At 43.8% G+C, this 16,521-nt stretch overlaps 1 protein-coding gene across 1 annotated transcript; it reads left to right on the top strand.

The window, feature by feature from the left end:
• Positions 1-479: 479 nt before the first annotated feature.
• On the top strand, positions 480-9,177 carry SALL1 (spalt like transcription factor 1). Its single transcript, XM_070952941.1, has 2 exons — positions 480-3,681; positions 7,474-9,177. The coding sequence occupies exons 1-2, from the start codon at positions 556-558 to the stop codon at positions 7,912-7,914; spliced, it is 3,567 nt and encodes a 1,188-aa protein (XP_070809042.1). The 5' UTR covers positions 480-555; the 3' UTR covers positions 7,915-9,177.
• The last annotated feature ends 7,344 nt before the right edge of the window (positions 9,178-16,521 follow it).

Genomic DNA, 16,521 nt, shown 5'->3' with positions numbered 1-16,521 from the left:
GGGTTGGTTGAGTTGACATGGTTGAGTTTCCAATATGTTTTTTTTTTTTCAAAAAAGGAGAACCAAAGGGATTTTTCCACAGGGAGAACTCTTTAGGAATGGGATGAACTCAATGTCCCTCTGTCTGGCTTCTTTTATCCTTGTAACCTATTTATGTTTCTGTACAATTGTTAATTTTGCTTCTTTTCTCTCTCTCTCTCTCTCTCTCTCTCTCTCTTGCTTTCTCTTTTTTTCCACCCTTGCCTTGGGTCTATAGGAGACACACAGAAGGGTCAGCCCAACCGGACCCCCAAGACAAAGGATGCCCATGTCTGTGGCAGATGTTGCGCCGAATTCTTTGAACTACCGGACCTGCTACAACACAAGAAGACCTGTACTAAAAATCAACTCGTTTTAATTGTGAATGAAAACTCTGTATCTCCTTCAGAAGCCTTCCCTCCTAGCCCTCCTAAAGATAATCCTGATGAACGGAAGAACAACACAGATAATAACGTGGGTCAAGTCGAATGCAGCGACGTTCCTGAGCAAGACGACAAACTTGACAAGGAAGAAACCATGGATACAGAGTCTTCTTCCAGTGTTAGCAAAAGCACTAGCAGTACTTCCCAGACCGTCAACAGTACTATTGCAAGCAGTAACTGCTCCACCAAGGGTACCTCAGCTCTTACAACCTCTCTACCTCATCTGGGAGATCTGACCATGCTGGGCAATTTCTCCGTGATCAACAGCAACGTCATCATCGAGAACCTTCAGAGCACGAAAGTAGCGGTGGCCCAGTTCTCTCAGGAAGCGCGCTGCAATGGCACCTCAACCCACAAGTTGGCCGTCCCTGCCCTCATGGAGCAACTACTGGCTTTGCAACAGCAACAGATCCATCAGCTGCAACTGATTGAACAAATTCGCCACCAAATATTACTGCTGGCTTCCCAGAATGCAGACTTGCCAACAACGTCTCCGAACCCGTCGCAGAGTACAGTACGAGCATCAGCCAACCCCTTGTCGACATTAAGTTCCCATTTATCCCAACAGCTGGCTGCAGCAGCCGGATTGGCACAAAGCCTCGCTAGCCAGTCTGCCAGCATTGGTGGTGTGAAACTTCTGTCTCCTCTACAGCTACCTCAGAGCAATTCTGGCAACACTACGATTCCATCCAGTAGCGGCTTATCTCCGAGTATTAGCCTAGCTACCACAGCGATTACAACGTCATCTTCCGACAAAGTGACTATGAACACTGGAGGTCCACCGCTTGGCAACCCGGCAGGGACCGTGTCGTCATCGCCAGCTTTTGCAATAAGCAGTTTATTAAGCCCTGTATCAAATCCTCTTCTACCTCAGCCCACTCCTAGTAACTCTGTGTTCCCCAATCCTTTATCCAATCTTGGAACAACCACAGAGGACTTAAACCCGTTGTCTGCTTTGGCCCAGCAGAGGAAAAACAAGCCGCCCAATCTAGCCGCTTTCGAAACGAAAAGTAATTCGGATGAAGCCTTCTTCAAGCATAAGTGCAGGTTCTGCGCGAAGGTTTTTGGGAGCGACAGTGCCTTGCAGATCCATTTACGTTCTCATACTGGGGAGAGGCCCTTCAAATGCAACATCTGTGGGAACCGGTTTTCCACCAAGGGGAATTTAAAAGTCCACTTCCAACGGCATAAAGAAAAATACCCTCACATACAAATGAACCCATATCCGGTGCCAGAGCATTTAGACAACATTCCCACAAGTACGGGGATCCCGTATGGGATGTCCATACCACCAGAGAAACCGGTCACCAGTTGGTTGGACAACAAGCCAGTGTTATCCACTTTGACCCCATCTGTTGGCCTGCCGCTTCCACCCACAATTCCAAGCTTGACACCTTTTATCAAAACGGAGGAGCCTCAGCCCATTCCTATCAGTCACCCTTCATCTAGTCCTCCATCTTCTGTCAAAAGCGACTCTGGCTCCATTGATCCCACGGGGAAGAACTCGAATGGGCATCTGGCAGAAGGGGAAATGGGTGCTTTGCTGTCCTCCGGCGACAAACCAGAAGAAAGCATGCCCAGTGTTTCTTCTAGTGTGAACCACTCTGTAACCTCCCCAGCAGCAGAATCGGATTCCAGCAACGTGGTTGCTTTTACCAGTCCGCTGATGCCTCTCATGTCCGACCAGTTTAAGGCGAAGTTTCCATTTGGAGGGCTGCTGGATGGAACGCCAGCCTCGGAGACCTCAAAACTACAGCAACTTGTAGAAAACATAGACAAAAAGGCAAGCGACCCAAACGAGTGTCTCATATGCCATCGGGTGCTCAGTTGCCAGAGCGCTCTGAAAATGCACTACCGCACGCACACTGGTGAAAGGCCCTTCAAGTGCAAGATCTGCGGCCGGGCCTTTACTACGAAAGGCAACCTCAAGACCCATTATAGCGTCCATCGTGCCATGCCACCCTTGAGAGTGCAACATTCCTGCCCCATCTGCCAGAAAAAGTTCACTAATGCAGTTGTGTTGCAGCAGCACATCAGGATGCATATGGGGGGCCAGATCCCTAACACACCAGTGACGGAAAACTATCCCGAGTCCATGGAATCTGATACGGGCTCATTTGATGAGAAGACCTTTGATGATCTGGATACCTTTTCTGATGAGAATATGGAAGACTGTCCCGATAGTAGCGTACCAGATACCCCTAAGTCTGCCGACGCATCTCAAGATAGTTTATCATCCTCCCCGTTGCCCCCCGAAATATCAAGTATTGCTGCTTTGGAAAACCAGATGAAGATGATCAATGCAGGGCTGGCTGAACAGCTACAAGCGAGTTTAAAATCTGTGGAAAATGGATCGGTCGAAGGGGACATGATGACAAACGATTCTTCATCGGTTGGTGGTGATATGGAAAGTCAAAGTGCTGGAAGTCCTGCCATTTCGGAGTCTACCTCTTCCATGCAGGCCTTATCCCCATCCAACAGCACAACGGATTTCTACAAATCACCGGGCATCGAAGACAAACCGCTACGGACTTTACCGAACGACTTTGCCAACGGTTGGCCGGTCGCCTTTGCCAACGGTGGCGCTTTGGACTTGACCTCGGGCAACCCAGAAAAAATGGTGAAGGAAGAGCCGCTGGGCATGTTGTTTCCTTTCCGCGACAGAGGCAAGCTTAAGAACACGGCGTGCGACATTTGTGGCAAAACGTTTGCTTGTCAGAGTGCCTTGGACATTCACTACAGAAGTCATACCAAAGAGAGACCGTTTATTTGCACAGTCTGCAATCGTGGCTTTTCCACAAAGGGTAATTTGAAGCAGCACATGTTGACACATCAGATGCGAGATCTACCATCACAGCTCTTTGAACCCAACTCCAACCTTGGCCCAGCTCAGAACTCTTCCTCCTCCGTCGTACCTGCAAACTCTCTCTCGTCCCTTATAAAGGCCGAGGTCAACGGTTTTGTACATGGCTCTCCTCAGGACCACAAAGAGACACTGCCCAGCTTGCTTCCTTCAGGACCTCTGCTGCCTTCGGCGACATCACCGGTCTTACTTCCAACTCTGCCTCGGAGGACACCCAAGCAGCACTTCTGCAATGCGTGTGGAAAGACCTTCTCGTCTTCCAGTGCTTTGCAGATCCACGAAAGGACTCACACAGGGGAGAAGCCTTTCGCCTGCACAATTTGTGGAAGAGCTTTCACCACCAAGGGCAACCTTAAGGTACTCCCCCTCCCTCCATCTTACAACGCTCTGTTTTGTTTTGTTTTTCCCTTTAGCTGCCCACTTGTGTCACATCGTCCCAACAGGATCCACATTTTGCACCAAGCCATAACGAAGTTGACTTGGTATTCGGCTTCCCTTCTTGGGTGGATCTAGCCCCACTGTCTTTTGCAAATCGTGGTGTTATGGCTCGGTGTGCGGTGTGGACCTGCGGGAACCCTGGGTGAGCAAACCAGGATCTTAGCATGATGCGTTCACTGGGCCACCATGAGTGGTGTGGGGGATCTGGGCTGTTGATTTCTCTTGGTGATTTTTGCATGATAAATAAGACTTCTGCACAGGTAGTCCTTGACTTACATTTCGTTTAGTGACTGTCTGAAGTTACAACGGCACTGAAAAAGGGACTCATGACCATTTTTCACACTTAACAACCGTTACGACTTACCCATGGTCACGTCATCAAAATTCAGACGTTTGGCAGCTGACTCATATTTATGACCGTTGCAGTGCCCTTCCCCGGGGTTACGGGATCTCCTTCGGACAAGCAAAATCAATGGGGAAGGCAGATTCACTCAACAACCCTGTGACTCATTTAGCAACTGCAGGGATTCATTTAACGGCTGTGGCAAGAAAGGTCTTAAAAATGGGGCAAAACTCACTTCGCAGATGTCTCGCTTAGCAACAGAAATTTTGGGCTCAGTTGTGGTCATAAGTCAAGGACTGCCTGTATAACCAGTAGGGTTTTCATGTTGCTTGTGAATGGCTATATCCATGCGTTCTGAAACCATGGTCCAAGTGGAGAAGTGATGGCACGTTCTGGTGGGCGTATATCTTCCATGCTTTTTTTCTTTTATCAAGTGATAAAATTGCAGCCAGAAATCATTTTTTTTTTTTTAATTTGATTTATATGCTGCCCTTCTCCGGAGACTCAGGGCAGCTTACAATGTGCTAAGCAATAGCGCATAACCCTTAGATTACCAATCCTGGAATAAGCATATAATGTTTTTTTTAAAAAAATAGAGGAACAGGTTCTTTTCTTAGGCATGAATAGATTAAAGGATTTACAGGTAGCGTTTGGGTTACGACTGTTTTGCCCCATCACGTTCAAAACTTGTGAGTTTCGAATAATAGTAATTCAAAATAATTCAGTCATAATTTTGAAAGCTTTTTTTGTAGCAGTTGTTAAGCGAATCCACAGTTGTTAAGCGAATCTCTGGTTTACTACTGGTGGGTTTTTTGCTGCAGACTGGAAGTAAATACCAGTGTTTGGCAAAACCATCCTAAAATATCGTCACGAGACTGAAGGACACTGCAACACTCCGGTTGATGAACATCTGAAGGGGAGGGGGTGTCACATGAGTGGGGAAAGGGGATTTCAGACCATTAGAGCTTCAAATCTGGGGTCCTAAGTACCCCCTGTTTCCCCCCCCCCATAGGTCCATCAGAACTTCAAACAGTCACTAAGTGACTGGACGTAAATAAAAACTACTTTAACATGTGTTTGTATGTCTGGGTATGTGTGAACATACATGTGCTTGCTATCCTTGTGGCAATATAATCCAAAAATGACATGGGTTTGTTTTTGGATTTTTGGAAAAGTTATGGGAGGAGAAGGATTAATATATTTGTAAGTGTTGATGGACTGGGATTCGATTGGTTTTCTCTCCATCCTTTTCTTTTGATCCTTCGGCATAATTTTCCTGATGGTGACTTCCTTTGTAACTCCTTCCTTACGCCTTTCATCCCTATTTTTTTTTTTTTAAATCCTTTTCGAAATTCCCACCCGAACTTGCCTGGTGTTAAACAAGAGAGAGGCACGTTCACATCCCTAGGAAGCCCAAATTGTGCTTCACAAGATAGAAATTCAAAATTTAGAGGTCCCTGTGAAATGCAGCTTCTAACCAAATGAGAAATCAGTTCTTTTGTTATTCTTATTACTATTTGTATTTGGCTGGGGCAAAGTTTTTACCAGCTCTTTTAAGATTCTCGATTTTATCACTGACTCCCGTATAATTTGAAAGGGCTGGTAAAGAAACTTTTAAATGGATTTTTGTTCTCCTGCCCATCCCATTGCTTGGCTGAGCATTCCTCCAGAAATGGTTGCAAAAAATATGAAATTAAAACATACCAGTGCCAGGGTCATTTAAACACTGTTACGACTGCCACTTCGAATTTGTTCGGACCCCTGGCCTCCATGTATGTGAAATGAGCAGCAAATAAAGAAATACAGTTAGTCCCCAACTTCCAACAGTTTGTTTAGTGACCATTCGAAAATTCGGATGCTGGACAACCGGTTCATATTCGCGTCCTTCTGACAAGCAAATTTAATGGAGAAGCAAGGTCATAAAATGGGGCAGAACTCACCTAACAACTGTCTCGCTTAACAACAGGCGTTTTGGGCTCCATTGTGGTCGTAAGTCGAGGACTACCTGTATTTCAATCAGTGAAATCTTGACCTTCTTCTAAATTGGATTCTGGCCTCATTCATGTATTCATTCATGGCCCTTTAAGGTCATCTCAGGTCATTTTTCTCTCCAACATGAAACTAACTCAAGGTAGTAATACTTTTGAAATTTACTCGAGTCCTGCTCAATCATGGATCAAATCCCAAACTTGTGTTGTTGGTTTTTTTTAGCAAAGTCATTGTGTGGTGTGTATCTTCAGATCCACTGTAGATCTACTTGGGATAGGAAAACAAGACTTGTGATGATAAGAGACTCACCCAGTCAAAGGCAGAGATAAGAAGCCTGCTATCCTGTTGATTTGAGCTAGAGTTTCCTCAAACTTTACTTGTTGATGAATAGAGTAGAGCAGAATAAGAATAGGACAGGACAGAATAGCAGAGTTGGAAGGGACTTTGGAGGTCTTCTAGTCCAACTCCCTGCTCAGGCAGGAAACCCTGGCCTATACCATTTCAGACAAATGGTTGTCCGATCTCTTCTTAAAAACAACCAGTGTTGGGGCTTTCACAACTTCTGGAGGCAAGTTGTTCCACTGATTAATTGTTTTCACTGTCAGGTGATGTTGATAGGTAATGTTCTTGATTCCCACCTTAGACCAAAGGTGGTTATCCAGATGTTGCTCAATGGCCCCCTCCCAGCTGCTGTAGGACATCCAATAGTGAAGAAGGCTTTGAGTTGTAAATCCTCAACATCTGGAGGAATAACTTCCTCATGTTGGAGGCTAAACCATATGGCGAATGGCTGAGGGGGAGAGAGATGTCTAGTTCATCAAAGAGAAGACTTGAGGATGACAGGTTAGCTATCTCCCAGTCCTTGAGAGACTGTCAAAGCACCCCAGGGCAGGACAAGGAGTAATGGGTGGAAGCTTGTTAAAGAGACATCCCACCTGGAACTAATTCCTGACAGTGAGAACAATTAATCAATGGAATAGGTTGCCTCTTGGGAGTTGTGGTACTCCATCACTGGAGGCTTTCAAAAATAGACTGGACAACCATTATCCGGGATGGTATGAGGCTCCTGCAATGAGCAGGAGGTTGGACTGAGGTCTCTTCCAACCCTGTGATTCTATGTTATACATTCTATGCTTACACTTGGCAACTTTAAGACTTATGGATGTCAGTTCCCAGAATTCCTCAGCCAATGGATTTCAATTCCCAGAATTCCATGCTGGCTGAGGAATTCTGGGAGTTGAAGTCCACAAATCTTCAAGTGGCCATGTTTGGAGACACCCCCTAGGCTTAGACAACAAAACTCAAGAGAGAAGAGGCTACTGCACTCAAGGCTCCCTTGACCCTACCTCACTGCCACTGCTAACCCGTGTCTCTTTCAGGTGCACATGGGGACGCACATGTGGAACAGCACCCCTGCCAGGCGAGGCAGACGGCTCTCCGTGGATGGGCCCATGACTTTCCTCGGAAGCAACCCCGTCAAATTTCCAGACATGTTTCCAAAAGATTTGGCCGCGAGGTCGGGAAACGGTGACGCTTCCAACTTCTGGAATCAATACGCTGCGGCCCTCTCCAACGGTTTGGCTATGAAGACCAACGAGATCTCAGTCATCCAGAACGGGGGGATCGCCCCCGTTCCCGGGAGCCTGGGCAATGGCAGCAGCTCCCCGCTTAGCGGTTTGACCGGCAGCCTGGAGAAATTCCAGGATTCGGAACCTAACGCGCCTCTAGCTGGCCTGGAGAAGATGGCAGGCAGCGAAAACGGGACCAGCTTCCGTCTCACCCGCTTTGTGGAGGACAGCAAAGAGATTGTAACGAGTTAGGACAAAAGGTTGCGGATACTTTGGTGCAGTTTGTTGCAATTGAAAGTGGGTTGGGGAGGGGGTTGTGTTGCGGGAATTTTTTTTCCCCCCTGTTTGTTTTTGTTTGTTTTGGCAAATCCACGACACAGAAACATTAAAGACACATCCTTTTTGTACCTGTTCGACATCTAGAGTTCTAAAAAAAAAACAAAAAACAGCTTATTTATTAGTGATCATAACTTTTTTTCGTTTTGTTTTGTTCGTTTGTTTGTTCATGGCTTTGCAGGGATATGCAAGCGTTACAAGTTCTGTAAGTTGAAGTAAATACTAATTTGACTAGAGTGCTGTAACATTTATGGCAACACAAGTCTGTTTTGGCCAGGTGGTTCTCTGTTCTGGCTTTTTAATTTATTTCTCTCCTTCCAGTTTTAACCTAAGCCGTTTTTGCTGGTCGTGCGGTTCCTCCAGTCCTTTTCCGCCACACTTCACTCCTCCCGCGCGGGTAAACGCAAACAAACGCATGTACCTGTGCGGGCCCTTCCATCCCGACAGAAACGTTTCTTGGCAAAGAGGTTGCTTTAATTGCACAACCAGCAACGGACCACGTTTAAAAAAAACAACAAAAAAACCCCGAAGGACACCCATTCCTTCGCCGCGGGCTCGATTTGATTTTCGTTGGTTTGGTTGGAAATTTTCTTTTTGTTTGTTTTTTACTCGACGACGAATTAAATTGGCTACGATTACGATTAGGTAGATTTCTTTTGTCCCCTTTAGAATCGGTCCTGATTTTTTTTATTTTTTTATTTTTTTTGTATTGTGCTTTTTTACTGGAGTCGTCTTTAGATGTCCGTTTGTTTCTGTACAGTAAAGAAGCACGAGATGATTAGCGAAAACCCCACAGTGTTGTTTTGCTAGTTCGAAACCCTCTGCCTCGTAGGTATATTATTAAAAAAACAAAAAAAAAATAAGTACTGTTGTGCTGCTAAGATGATCTCAAACCACCCCTTCCATGGACAACTTAAGATGTTCCTTGTACATACGGTGAGAAATATCAAGATCATTAAAAATAATAATAATAATAATAATAATGTACATATCTTCTCAGTCAGATCAACGTCTTGACTAAGGGAATAACTGCAGTGTTGTTTATTTTGTATTGGGTACGACAGGAAAACAAAAACAACAAAAAAACAGAAATACCTTTGGACTGTTATATGCACTTTCTTGGAAAGCCTGAAAAAAGAAATAAGTCCAGTTACTTTATCCTTTTAATACTTACTAACAGCGGAGAGAGACTGTAATTTTCTGCCAGTAATCAAATACATTTTTTTTCCCTCCAACAGATGAAAACTGGATTTTGTGTGTCTGTTTTAACGAAGATGGTTTATTCTAGAATATGTGGGACCACGGCCTATTAGTCGTACGGGCCAGTTAAAAAAAGATGGGAAGGGAGACATGAAGAAGTGCTGAACAGGAGGTGGAGGGGGATAAAGAGTGGAACTACAGCTCCCATCAGCCCCAGCAAGCAGGGCACAATGGGAGGAACAAACGTGGGTTTTCACAAGTGAATGGAGTCTCGAGGGCTTTCTGTTGGTGCCAAATCCATGCCTTCTTAGTCCTCCTTATGTTAAAAAAATGAAAGATGGCCACTTTCCACAGTCACTCCTATTTTAGCGTTGTCATTTTGTTCAGCCTTCCGTTGCTGGAGAAGGAGACACGAAGTGGCCAAGCTCGGAATATTCTTGGGGAGGACAATGCCATGCCCAGGGGATGTTTGAAAAAGGCAACATGGCTGTAGCATGTTGACACACGTGTGTGAAATAAGGCAGGCTTTGCCAGACGTCTCTGCTGTTCTGACATTTTCTGTGGATACAGGGCAGTCCTCGACTGCCACAATGGAGCCCAGACTTTTTATGTTGCCAAGTGAGGCATTTGTTAAGTGAGCTTGGTTTCATTTTACGACCTTTCTTGTCGTCGTTAAGTGAATTCCTGCGGTTGTTAAATGAGTCACACGGTTGTTAAGGGAATCTGGCTTCCCCATGCACTTTGCTTGTCAGAAGGTCACAAAAGAAGATCACGTGACATAACCCCGGGACACTGCAACCGTCATAAAGTATGAACCAGTTGTCAATCATCTGAATTTTGATCAGGGGATGCTGCAACGGTCGTAAGTGTGACAATTGGTTCTAAGTCACTTTTTTCAGTTACTAAATGAGTTGTTGTAAGTCGAGGACTGCCTGTATTGAAAAGGTGTTTTGCTTTTGTTTTAAATATTTTTTTAAAAAAAAACCTTGGTGAAATGAAATCTCAGCCTCAGTCTTAAATGACTACAGGTAGTCCTTGATTTATAACCATTTCTTTAGTGACCGAAGTTACAATGGTATTGAAAAAAGTAACTTAGGCTGTTTTTTACATGACTGTTGCAGCATCCCCATCAGAGGTGGGTTTCAGCAGGTTCTCACCAGTTCTGGAGAACCGGTGGCGGAAATTTTGAGTAGTTCGGAGAACCGGTAGTAAAAATTCTGACTGGCCCCGCCCCCATCTATTCTCTGCCTCCCAAGTCCCAGCTGATCGGGAGGGAATGGGGATTTTGCAGTAACCTTCCCCTGGATTGGAGAGGGAATGGAGATTTTACAGTATCCTTCCCCTGGAGTGGGGTGGGAATGGAGATCTTACAATATCCTTCCCCTGCCACGCCCACCAAGCCCCACCCACAGAACCAGTAGTAAAAAATTTTGAAACCCCACAATTGATCCCCATGGTCATGTGATCAAAATTCGGATGCTTGGCGGCTGACTCGTATTTATGACAGTTGCGGTGTCTCCTTTTGCGACCTTCTGATGATCAAAGCTAGCGGAGAAGCCAGATTCCCATTATAACTAACGTTACAACTTTATGCTAACTTAACAAGTGTGGTGACCAGCTTAACAACGGGCAAGAAAGGTCGTAAAACAACTGCCTAGAAATGTGGGGTTCGATTTTGGTCGTAAGTCGAGAACTACCTGTATTTTACTCTTGTTCCCACCTGGTGATGATACTGATATTCAGCCAGAAGCTTTGGGGATTTCGGGGCTGTGGTTGAAAGATATTTTGAAGTCAGGAGAAAAAAAAAATTGAGTCGGAAGCCAAATATCTGTGGGTCATTCGTCCTGCTTTAGAATAAAACTTAGACGGAAATCCGTTGTGCTTTTTCAGTGATTTGTTAGACTTTATGTTCCACTTTACGCTCAGGAGAAAAAAATGGTTGATTCAGAACTTCTTCTTCCCCTTCCCGTTTCCAAACCACAACTGTAGGAGGTGGGTTGGGATACATTATTGTCTATAGAAATTTGAAATTTTCAGAGAAGGAAAATTTCCCTTTGCTTTTCATTTCCAATTTTCTTTTTTTTTCCCGCCCAAAGGAAAACCTGTTGTGGAGAAAAGAGAAAGAAAGCATCTAAGGGATGCTTCCTTTGGAATGCTTGTTATGATGCTTATAATGTACAGTATGAAGATTGTAATCTTCAGGATTAAACCAGGATTATTCTGGGTTCCCTCGTAAAGCTCTTGGAAGCCCAGATTTTCTGGAGGAAATTTCCATATGAGGATGTCTTTTCTTTTTCCTAATCTCGGATAGCAACATGATCCTTTGAAATATTTAAAGTTTACCTAAACAAGACCATCAATTAGACTAGTACGTTTTGGGGTTTTTGCGTTGCTGAACTGCCTTGTTCATGACCAAGTCATCTGAGAAGTTTTGATAGTCCTGTCCCATGCATGGTTTGTAGAGAACAGTTACCTGTTGCATTTGTCTATGGAGATTCTCAGTCCTCCAGGTCATGATTGTCCCAAAGGTGCTTTTTCAAGAGTCAAGTGGACTTCCTTGGTTTTTCTTTTGAAGATGTTTTGCTTCTCATCCAAGAAGCTTCTTCAATTCTTATTCTTCTTCTTCTTTTTCAGAACTGAAGAAGCTACTTGGATGAGAAGCAAAAGGAATGTCTATGGAGATTCTCAGTCATCCAAGTCATGGTTGTCCAAAAGGTGCTTTTTTCAAGAATCAACTGGACTTCCTTGATTTTTCTTTTGAAGATGTTTCGCTTCTCATCCAAGAAGCTTCTTCAACTCCGTTGGACAACTCATTCTCCCAAATATAGATTGGGCTAGATAGACGAAATCACCGATGGATTTTCATACCAGATTGACACAGGAAAAGAACGACAACTTAATTGTGACAGTCAACACTGTTGCCATAGATCAAGGCCCCTGTGAAGGGGGGATGATGGCTGTATGAGAATATCATGAACATTACTGTTGTTCATTCCTATCATCACTTGATCCAGAAGATGAAGAAGTAGATTCAAAGAGCCTTGGTAGTATAGTGGTTTAATGCACCCTGTAATTAACACAGCTGCCTGCAATTTCTGCAGGTTCGAATCTTACCAGGCTCAAGGTTGACTCAGCCTTCCATCCTTTCTAAGGTAGGTTAAATGAGGACCCAGTTTGTGGGGGCAATAAGATGACTTTGTATAAATATACAAAAGTATGAAGGCTATTGCTTAACGCATTGTAAGCCGCCCTGAGTCTCCAGAGAAGGGCGGCATATAAATCAAATTAAAAAAAAAAAGATTCTGAGAAGCAGAGATGTTTTCCAACTAGTTGGGTTTCATTTGGGAGAACAAGTTGTCCAACAGAGCTGAAGAAGCTTCTTGGATGAGAAACAAAACATCTTCAAAGGAAAACCAGAAAGTCCAGTTGCCTCTCGAAAAGCACCTTTGAAACTGTTGCATTTGGCTAGTTGGCCTTGGCTCATCCCATAATAGCTAAGCCGTGGCAACCTGTGAGACTTTCTAGGTACAAATAACTCCATATATACATAGCTGGTTTTGGAGGTTCCAAGCTCAACCCATGAGACCTGTTCCATGTAGGGAATGAAAGGTAACCATGTTGCTTGGCTCATGGACTAAAACAGAGAGCAGGCGAGTTTTATCATTATTTTGAAATTATTACTGTTGCTACTGCATATTTCTTCTAGCTAAGGCTGGTGCTCAGCTTAGTGGCAGGACCTAACCAACCTTGGCAGATCTCCAAAAGCTACGAAGAACGAGGCCTACTGAGTTCTTGGAGGAGAAGCTATAAAGCTTAGAGGCTAGAACAGGAAATTGAAAATCATCCCACGAGAAGGTAATGACAAATGACTAATGCTCTCCTGCCAAGAAAACTGCAGGAACATTCAACTTGAAGCATGCTTCAAGTTGAATTAAGTTGAATCTTTTTAGTTAAGTCTATGTAGAAAGGAACGGAGTCTGTCCGCAGATATTTATACACGGAAGTCAATCTCCTTGAGTTGATTTGAGCTTACTCCCAAGTAAGTGGTTTCAGGTTCAAGTTATTGCACGAAGTTGTTAAACCCTGAAACACATTACAGATGAATGCCTGATTTAAATGGTTTTTGGAGCTTTGAGGGGTTGAGTTTGAGGGTTGATGTTACTGTTTTTCTTAAAGTAATGCTTCATAATTTTGAAGCTCATCTGGGCCAGACTTCCCTTTGAAGTTGGACTTTGCATCGTCCTGAAAGGACGCTGAGATTTTGTACGCTCTCTTGCAAATGGTGCGGTTTTTCTTCAGCAAACTCAAAAAGCAATCTTTCAGTTTTCTTGTTTTAAAGAAGGCGGGAATATTGGACAAAAACAGCCAAGTCTTGTGGCATTAGTCCAGGTTTTAATTTGATTGCTTGGGGTTGCAAGGAGACCTTCACAAACAAGTTTTAATTCGTCTATCGTAACTTATGTGAAGTTTTTCCTCACGTAGCAAGGGCTATACCAATTCCCTTTACTTCAAGGCACGAAGAGATGGATTATGAGGATAGCCCTGCTGTTGTTGTGACTGTTGTTCTTGCAACAGGTTGTGAGTGATGATTACCGTATTTTTCAGATTATAAAACACACCTTTCCCCCCCAAAAAAGAGGGTGAAAATCTGGGTGCGTCTTATACTCCGAGTGTAGCTCCGCCCAGCCGCTCAAACGGAGGTTTCAGAGGCTGAAAAAAGCCTCAGAAATGAAGCTTCAGAAAAAAAAGCCTCCGAAACAGAGCTTCAGAAAAAAAGCTGCAGGGCCACGCCCACCCAGCAACCGGGCAGAGAACCCCTTGCTAAAATTTTTGAAGCCCAGCCAAGGATTCTTGGAGGTAGAAGAGGACAGCTGTATATCAACAAACAAGAAGGCTCACCGTTGCCCCTTCTAGGGTCTCCAGCAATGAAGTGAGCTCAAAAAATATAACTGAAAGAAATTTGAAAGGAATTCGCCCGCTCTGTAGGAGAATGAGGCAGAAAAAGAAACTTTGTTGGGTGGGAGACAGGGAAGCAACACACTTGGGAAAAAAATTGCAAAGGAGAGGTGATTTAGTGATTTCTTATGCATGCCCTTCCAAAATCAGTAAACAAATATATAGGGGCTCTCATTTCCTTGAGGATTGTTATGCAGTTTGGGTGCTTTGTCATGCAGAATTCCTGGGTGTGGGGGGAATGACACAAAGAGATGGATCAGATATTTTCCTATGCATCTATGCAACTTCCCCCCACCCTTTCTTTTTAAAGAGATCTTTCAATGGAATTGCAAAACCAGAAACTGCAACTTCCAAAACGTTTTGCTTTTCCTTTCCAATTTTCTAACTTGGATTCTGGGCTATTTGTTCATTAAAAAAAAAGATAATAATGAATATATGGCTTGAAACATTCCCTCTCTTTTTTACAATGTAGTTGTAAGATGATAACAGTGCCTTTGTGCCTTGTTCTGTATTAATAATTTCGCTATGACTCTTCACATTCACTAAGAGGCTTTAGAAGCCAAACAATTCCTGTCCTGTATAAAATAGTGTTTTGCCCTTTTCGAACCGAGTTTCTGATGCCATCAATTTTTCTAGCCTTGATTTGCAAGGATAAAAGTTTTAGTGAGTCACTAAGGTTGCCACAGATACATTTTTTAAAAAAAAACAAAAACAAGAGAACTAACTCCTTCAGTTTTGCAATAATGTGGTTTGGCAACCGCGTGAGGCTTTAAACTTGTGTTCAGTACTTTGTTTTGTGTGTGTGAGAGTGATTGTGTGTTTAGTTTCCAAAGCCTTTGGTATGGAAACAATTGTCAAGTGCTAACAAAGGTATGGAAGACAGAAAGTATGTGTGTGCAGGCGTGTGTGTGTGGGTAAAGAGGCAGGTTGCACTTTTGCATGTTGTGACAATGTGTTAACGGCTTAACCAAATAAACTGCTGAGAGATTTACAAGACGAAAACAAATTTGCTTTAAATCGGAATATTGTGCAAAAAAAATCGACCGCTTAAGTTCGTCGTGTCATCTTGGCCCATGATTCCTTAAGTCCTGGACAGGTTGGTTAAAGAGATGATAATTATTATAGATTATAATTATAATAAAGGGAGGCGGTGGCTTAGTGGCTAAGATGCTGAGCTTGTCGATCGAAAGGTCAGCAGTTCAGCGGTTCAAATCCCTAGTGCCGCATAACGGGGTGAGTTCCCATTACTTGTCCCAGCTTCTGCCAACCTAGCAGTTCGAAAGCATGTAAAAAATGCAAGTGGAAAAATAGGGACCACTTTTGGTGAGAAGGGAACAGCGTTCCGTGCTCCTTTGGAGTTTAGTCAGGCCGGCCACATGACCACGGAGACATCTTCGGACACTGCTGGCTCTTCGGCTTTGAAACGGAGAGGAACACTGCCCCCTAGAGTCGGGAATGACTAGCACATATGTGCGAGGGGAACCTTTACCTTTATAATTATAATAATGGGGGCCAGTTTGGTATCATGGTTAATATGCTGGAAAGTTCTAGTCCCAGCTTAAGCATGAAAATTGACCGGTTGACTTTGGGGCCAATCTCCAGGAGACGGTGAGTTCTAGTCCCCGTTTCAGGCATGAAAACCAGATGGGTGACCTTGGGCCAGTCTTTTTCTTTCAGCCCAACCCACCTCACAGGGTTGCTGTGGAAAAAAGTAGGACGGGGAAAGAGTATTATATAAATTCATTGCCTCTTATTACTTCTAGAGTAATAAAGGCAGAATAAAAATCGAATTCATGACACTTAAAGAGACACCAGACTGCCTAACTAATGAACCGTAATTTTCTTACGAATGAAGGCAAATATACATGACCCAGGATAACGATGTAAAATCGAATATTTTTTATTGCTTCCTAACTATTTTTGTGGCTTATTTTATCCCAGTGTGTGATCTTAGGACACGATGTGTATGTTATATAGTACTGTGGAATTTCGGGGCTGCTCTCTTCTGAAAGTTAATTTTGATGTTTAAAAGATCCCAAGCTGAATCTCCCAACATCTGGAGAAGGGTTTGAAACCAGGTGAAAAGATTCTGCTGGAAACTTTACCTGCCCTAGGTGCTTGAGGTTCTGATGGAATACCTATCTTACGGTAGCAAATGATGGTGATTTCACACACCTATTTCCCCTGGATTTCTGTATTCTTTGAAATCAGCAAACTTTGGATGATGTCTTAAGCTGCCGTTCTCCCAATTTGGTGGTCAGTGACTAAATAAAAATTGATTGCATGTCAGGCTCCCACAAATTCCAGAATAGGAGGACCAACAGCTCAAAATTGAGATAGAGAGACAGAGAGAGGGAGGGAGAAAAA

This window comes from Pituophis catenifer, unplaced genomic scaffold (assembly GCF_029215685.1).
Source record: "Pituophis catenifer annectens isolate HBS135680 unplaced genomic scaffold, rPitCat1.0.hap2 SCAF_13, whole genome shotgun sequence".
In the NCBI taxonomy this organism is placed as follows: domain Eukaryota; kingdom Metazoa; phylum Chordata; class Lepidosauria; order Squamata; family Colubridae; genus Pituophis; species Pituophis catenifer.
This window is presented reverse-complemented; position numbering and strand designations above follow the sequence as displayed.

Excerpts from the sequence above, each read along its gene's own strand:
- SALL1 (XM_070952941.1), top strand. The coding sequence starts at position 556 with ATGGATACAGAGTCTTCTTCCAGTGTTAGCAAAAGCACTAGCAGTACT. Across the intron at positions 3,682-7,473 it reads CCACCAAGGGCAACCTTAAG|GTGCACATGGGGACGCACAT; the intron begins GTACTCCCCCTC and ends TGTCTCTTTCAG.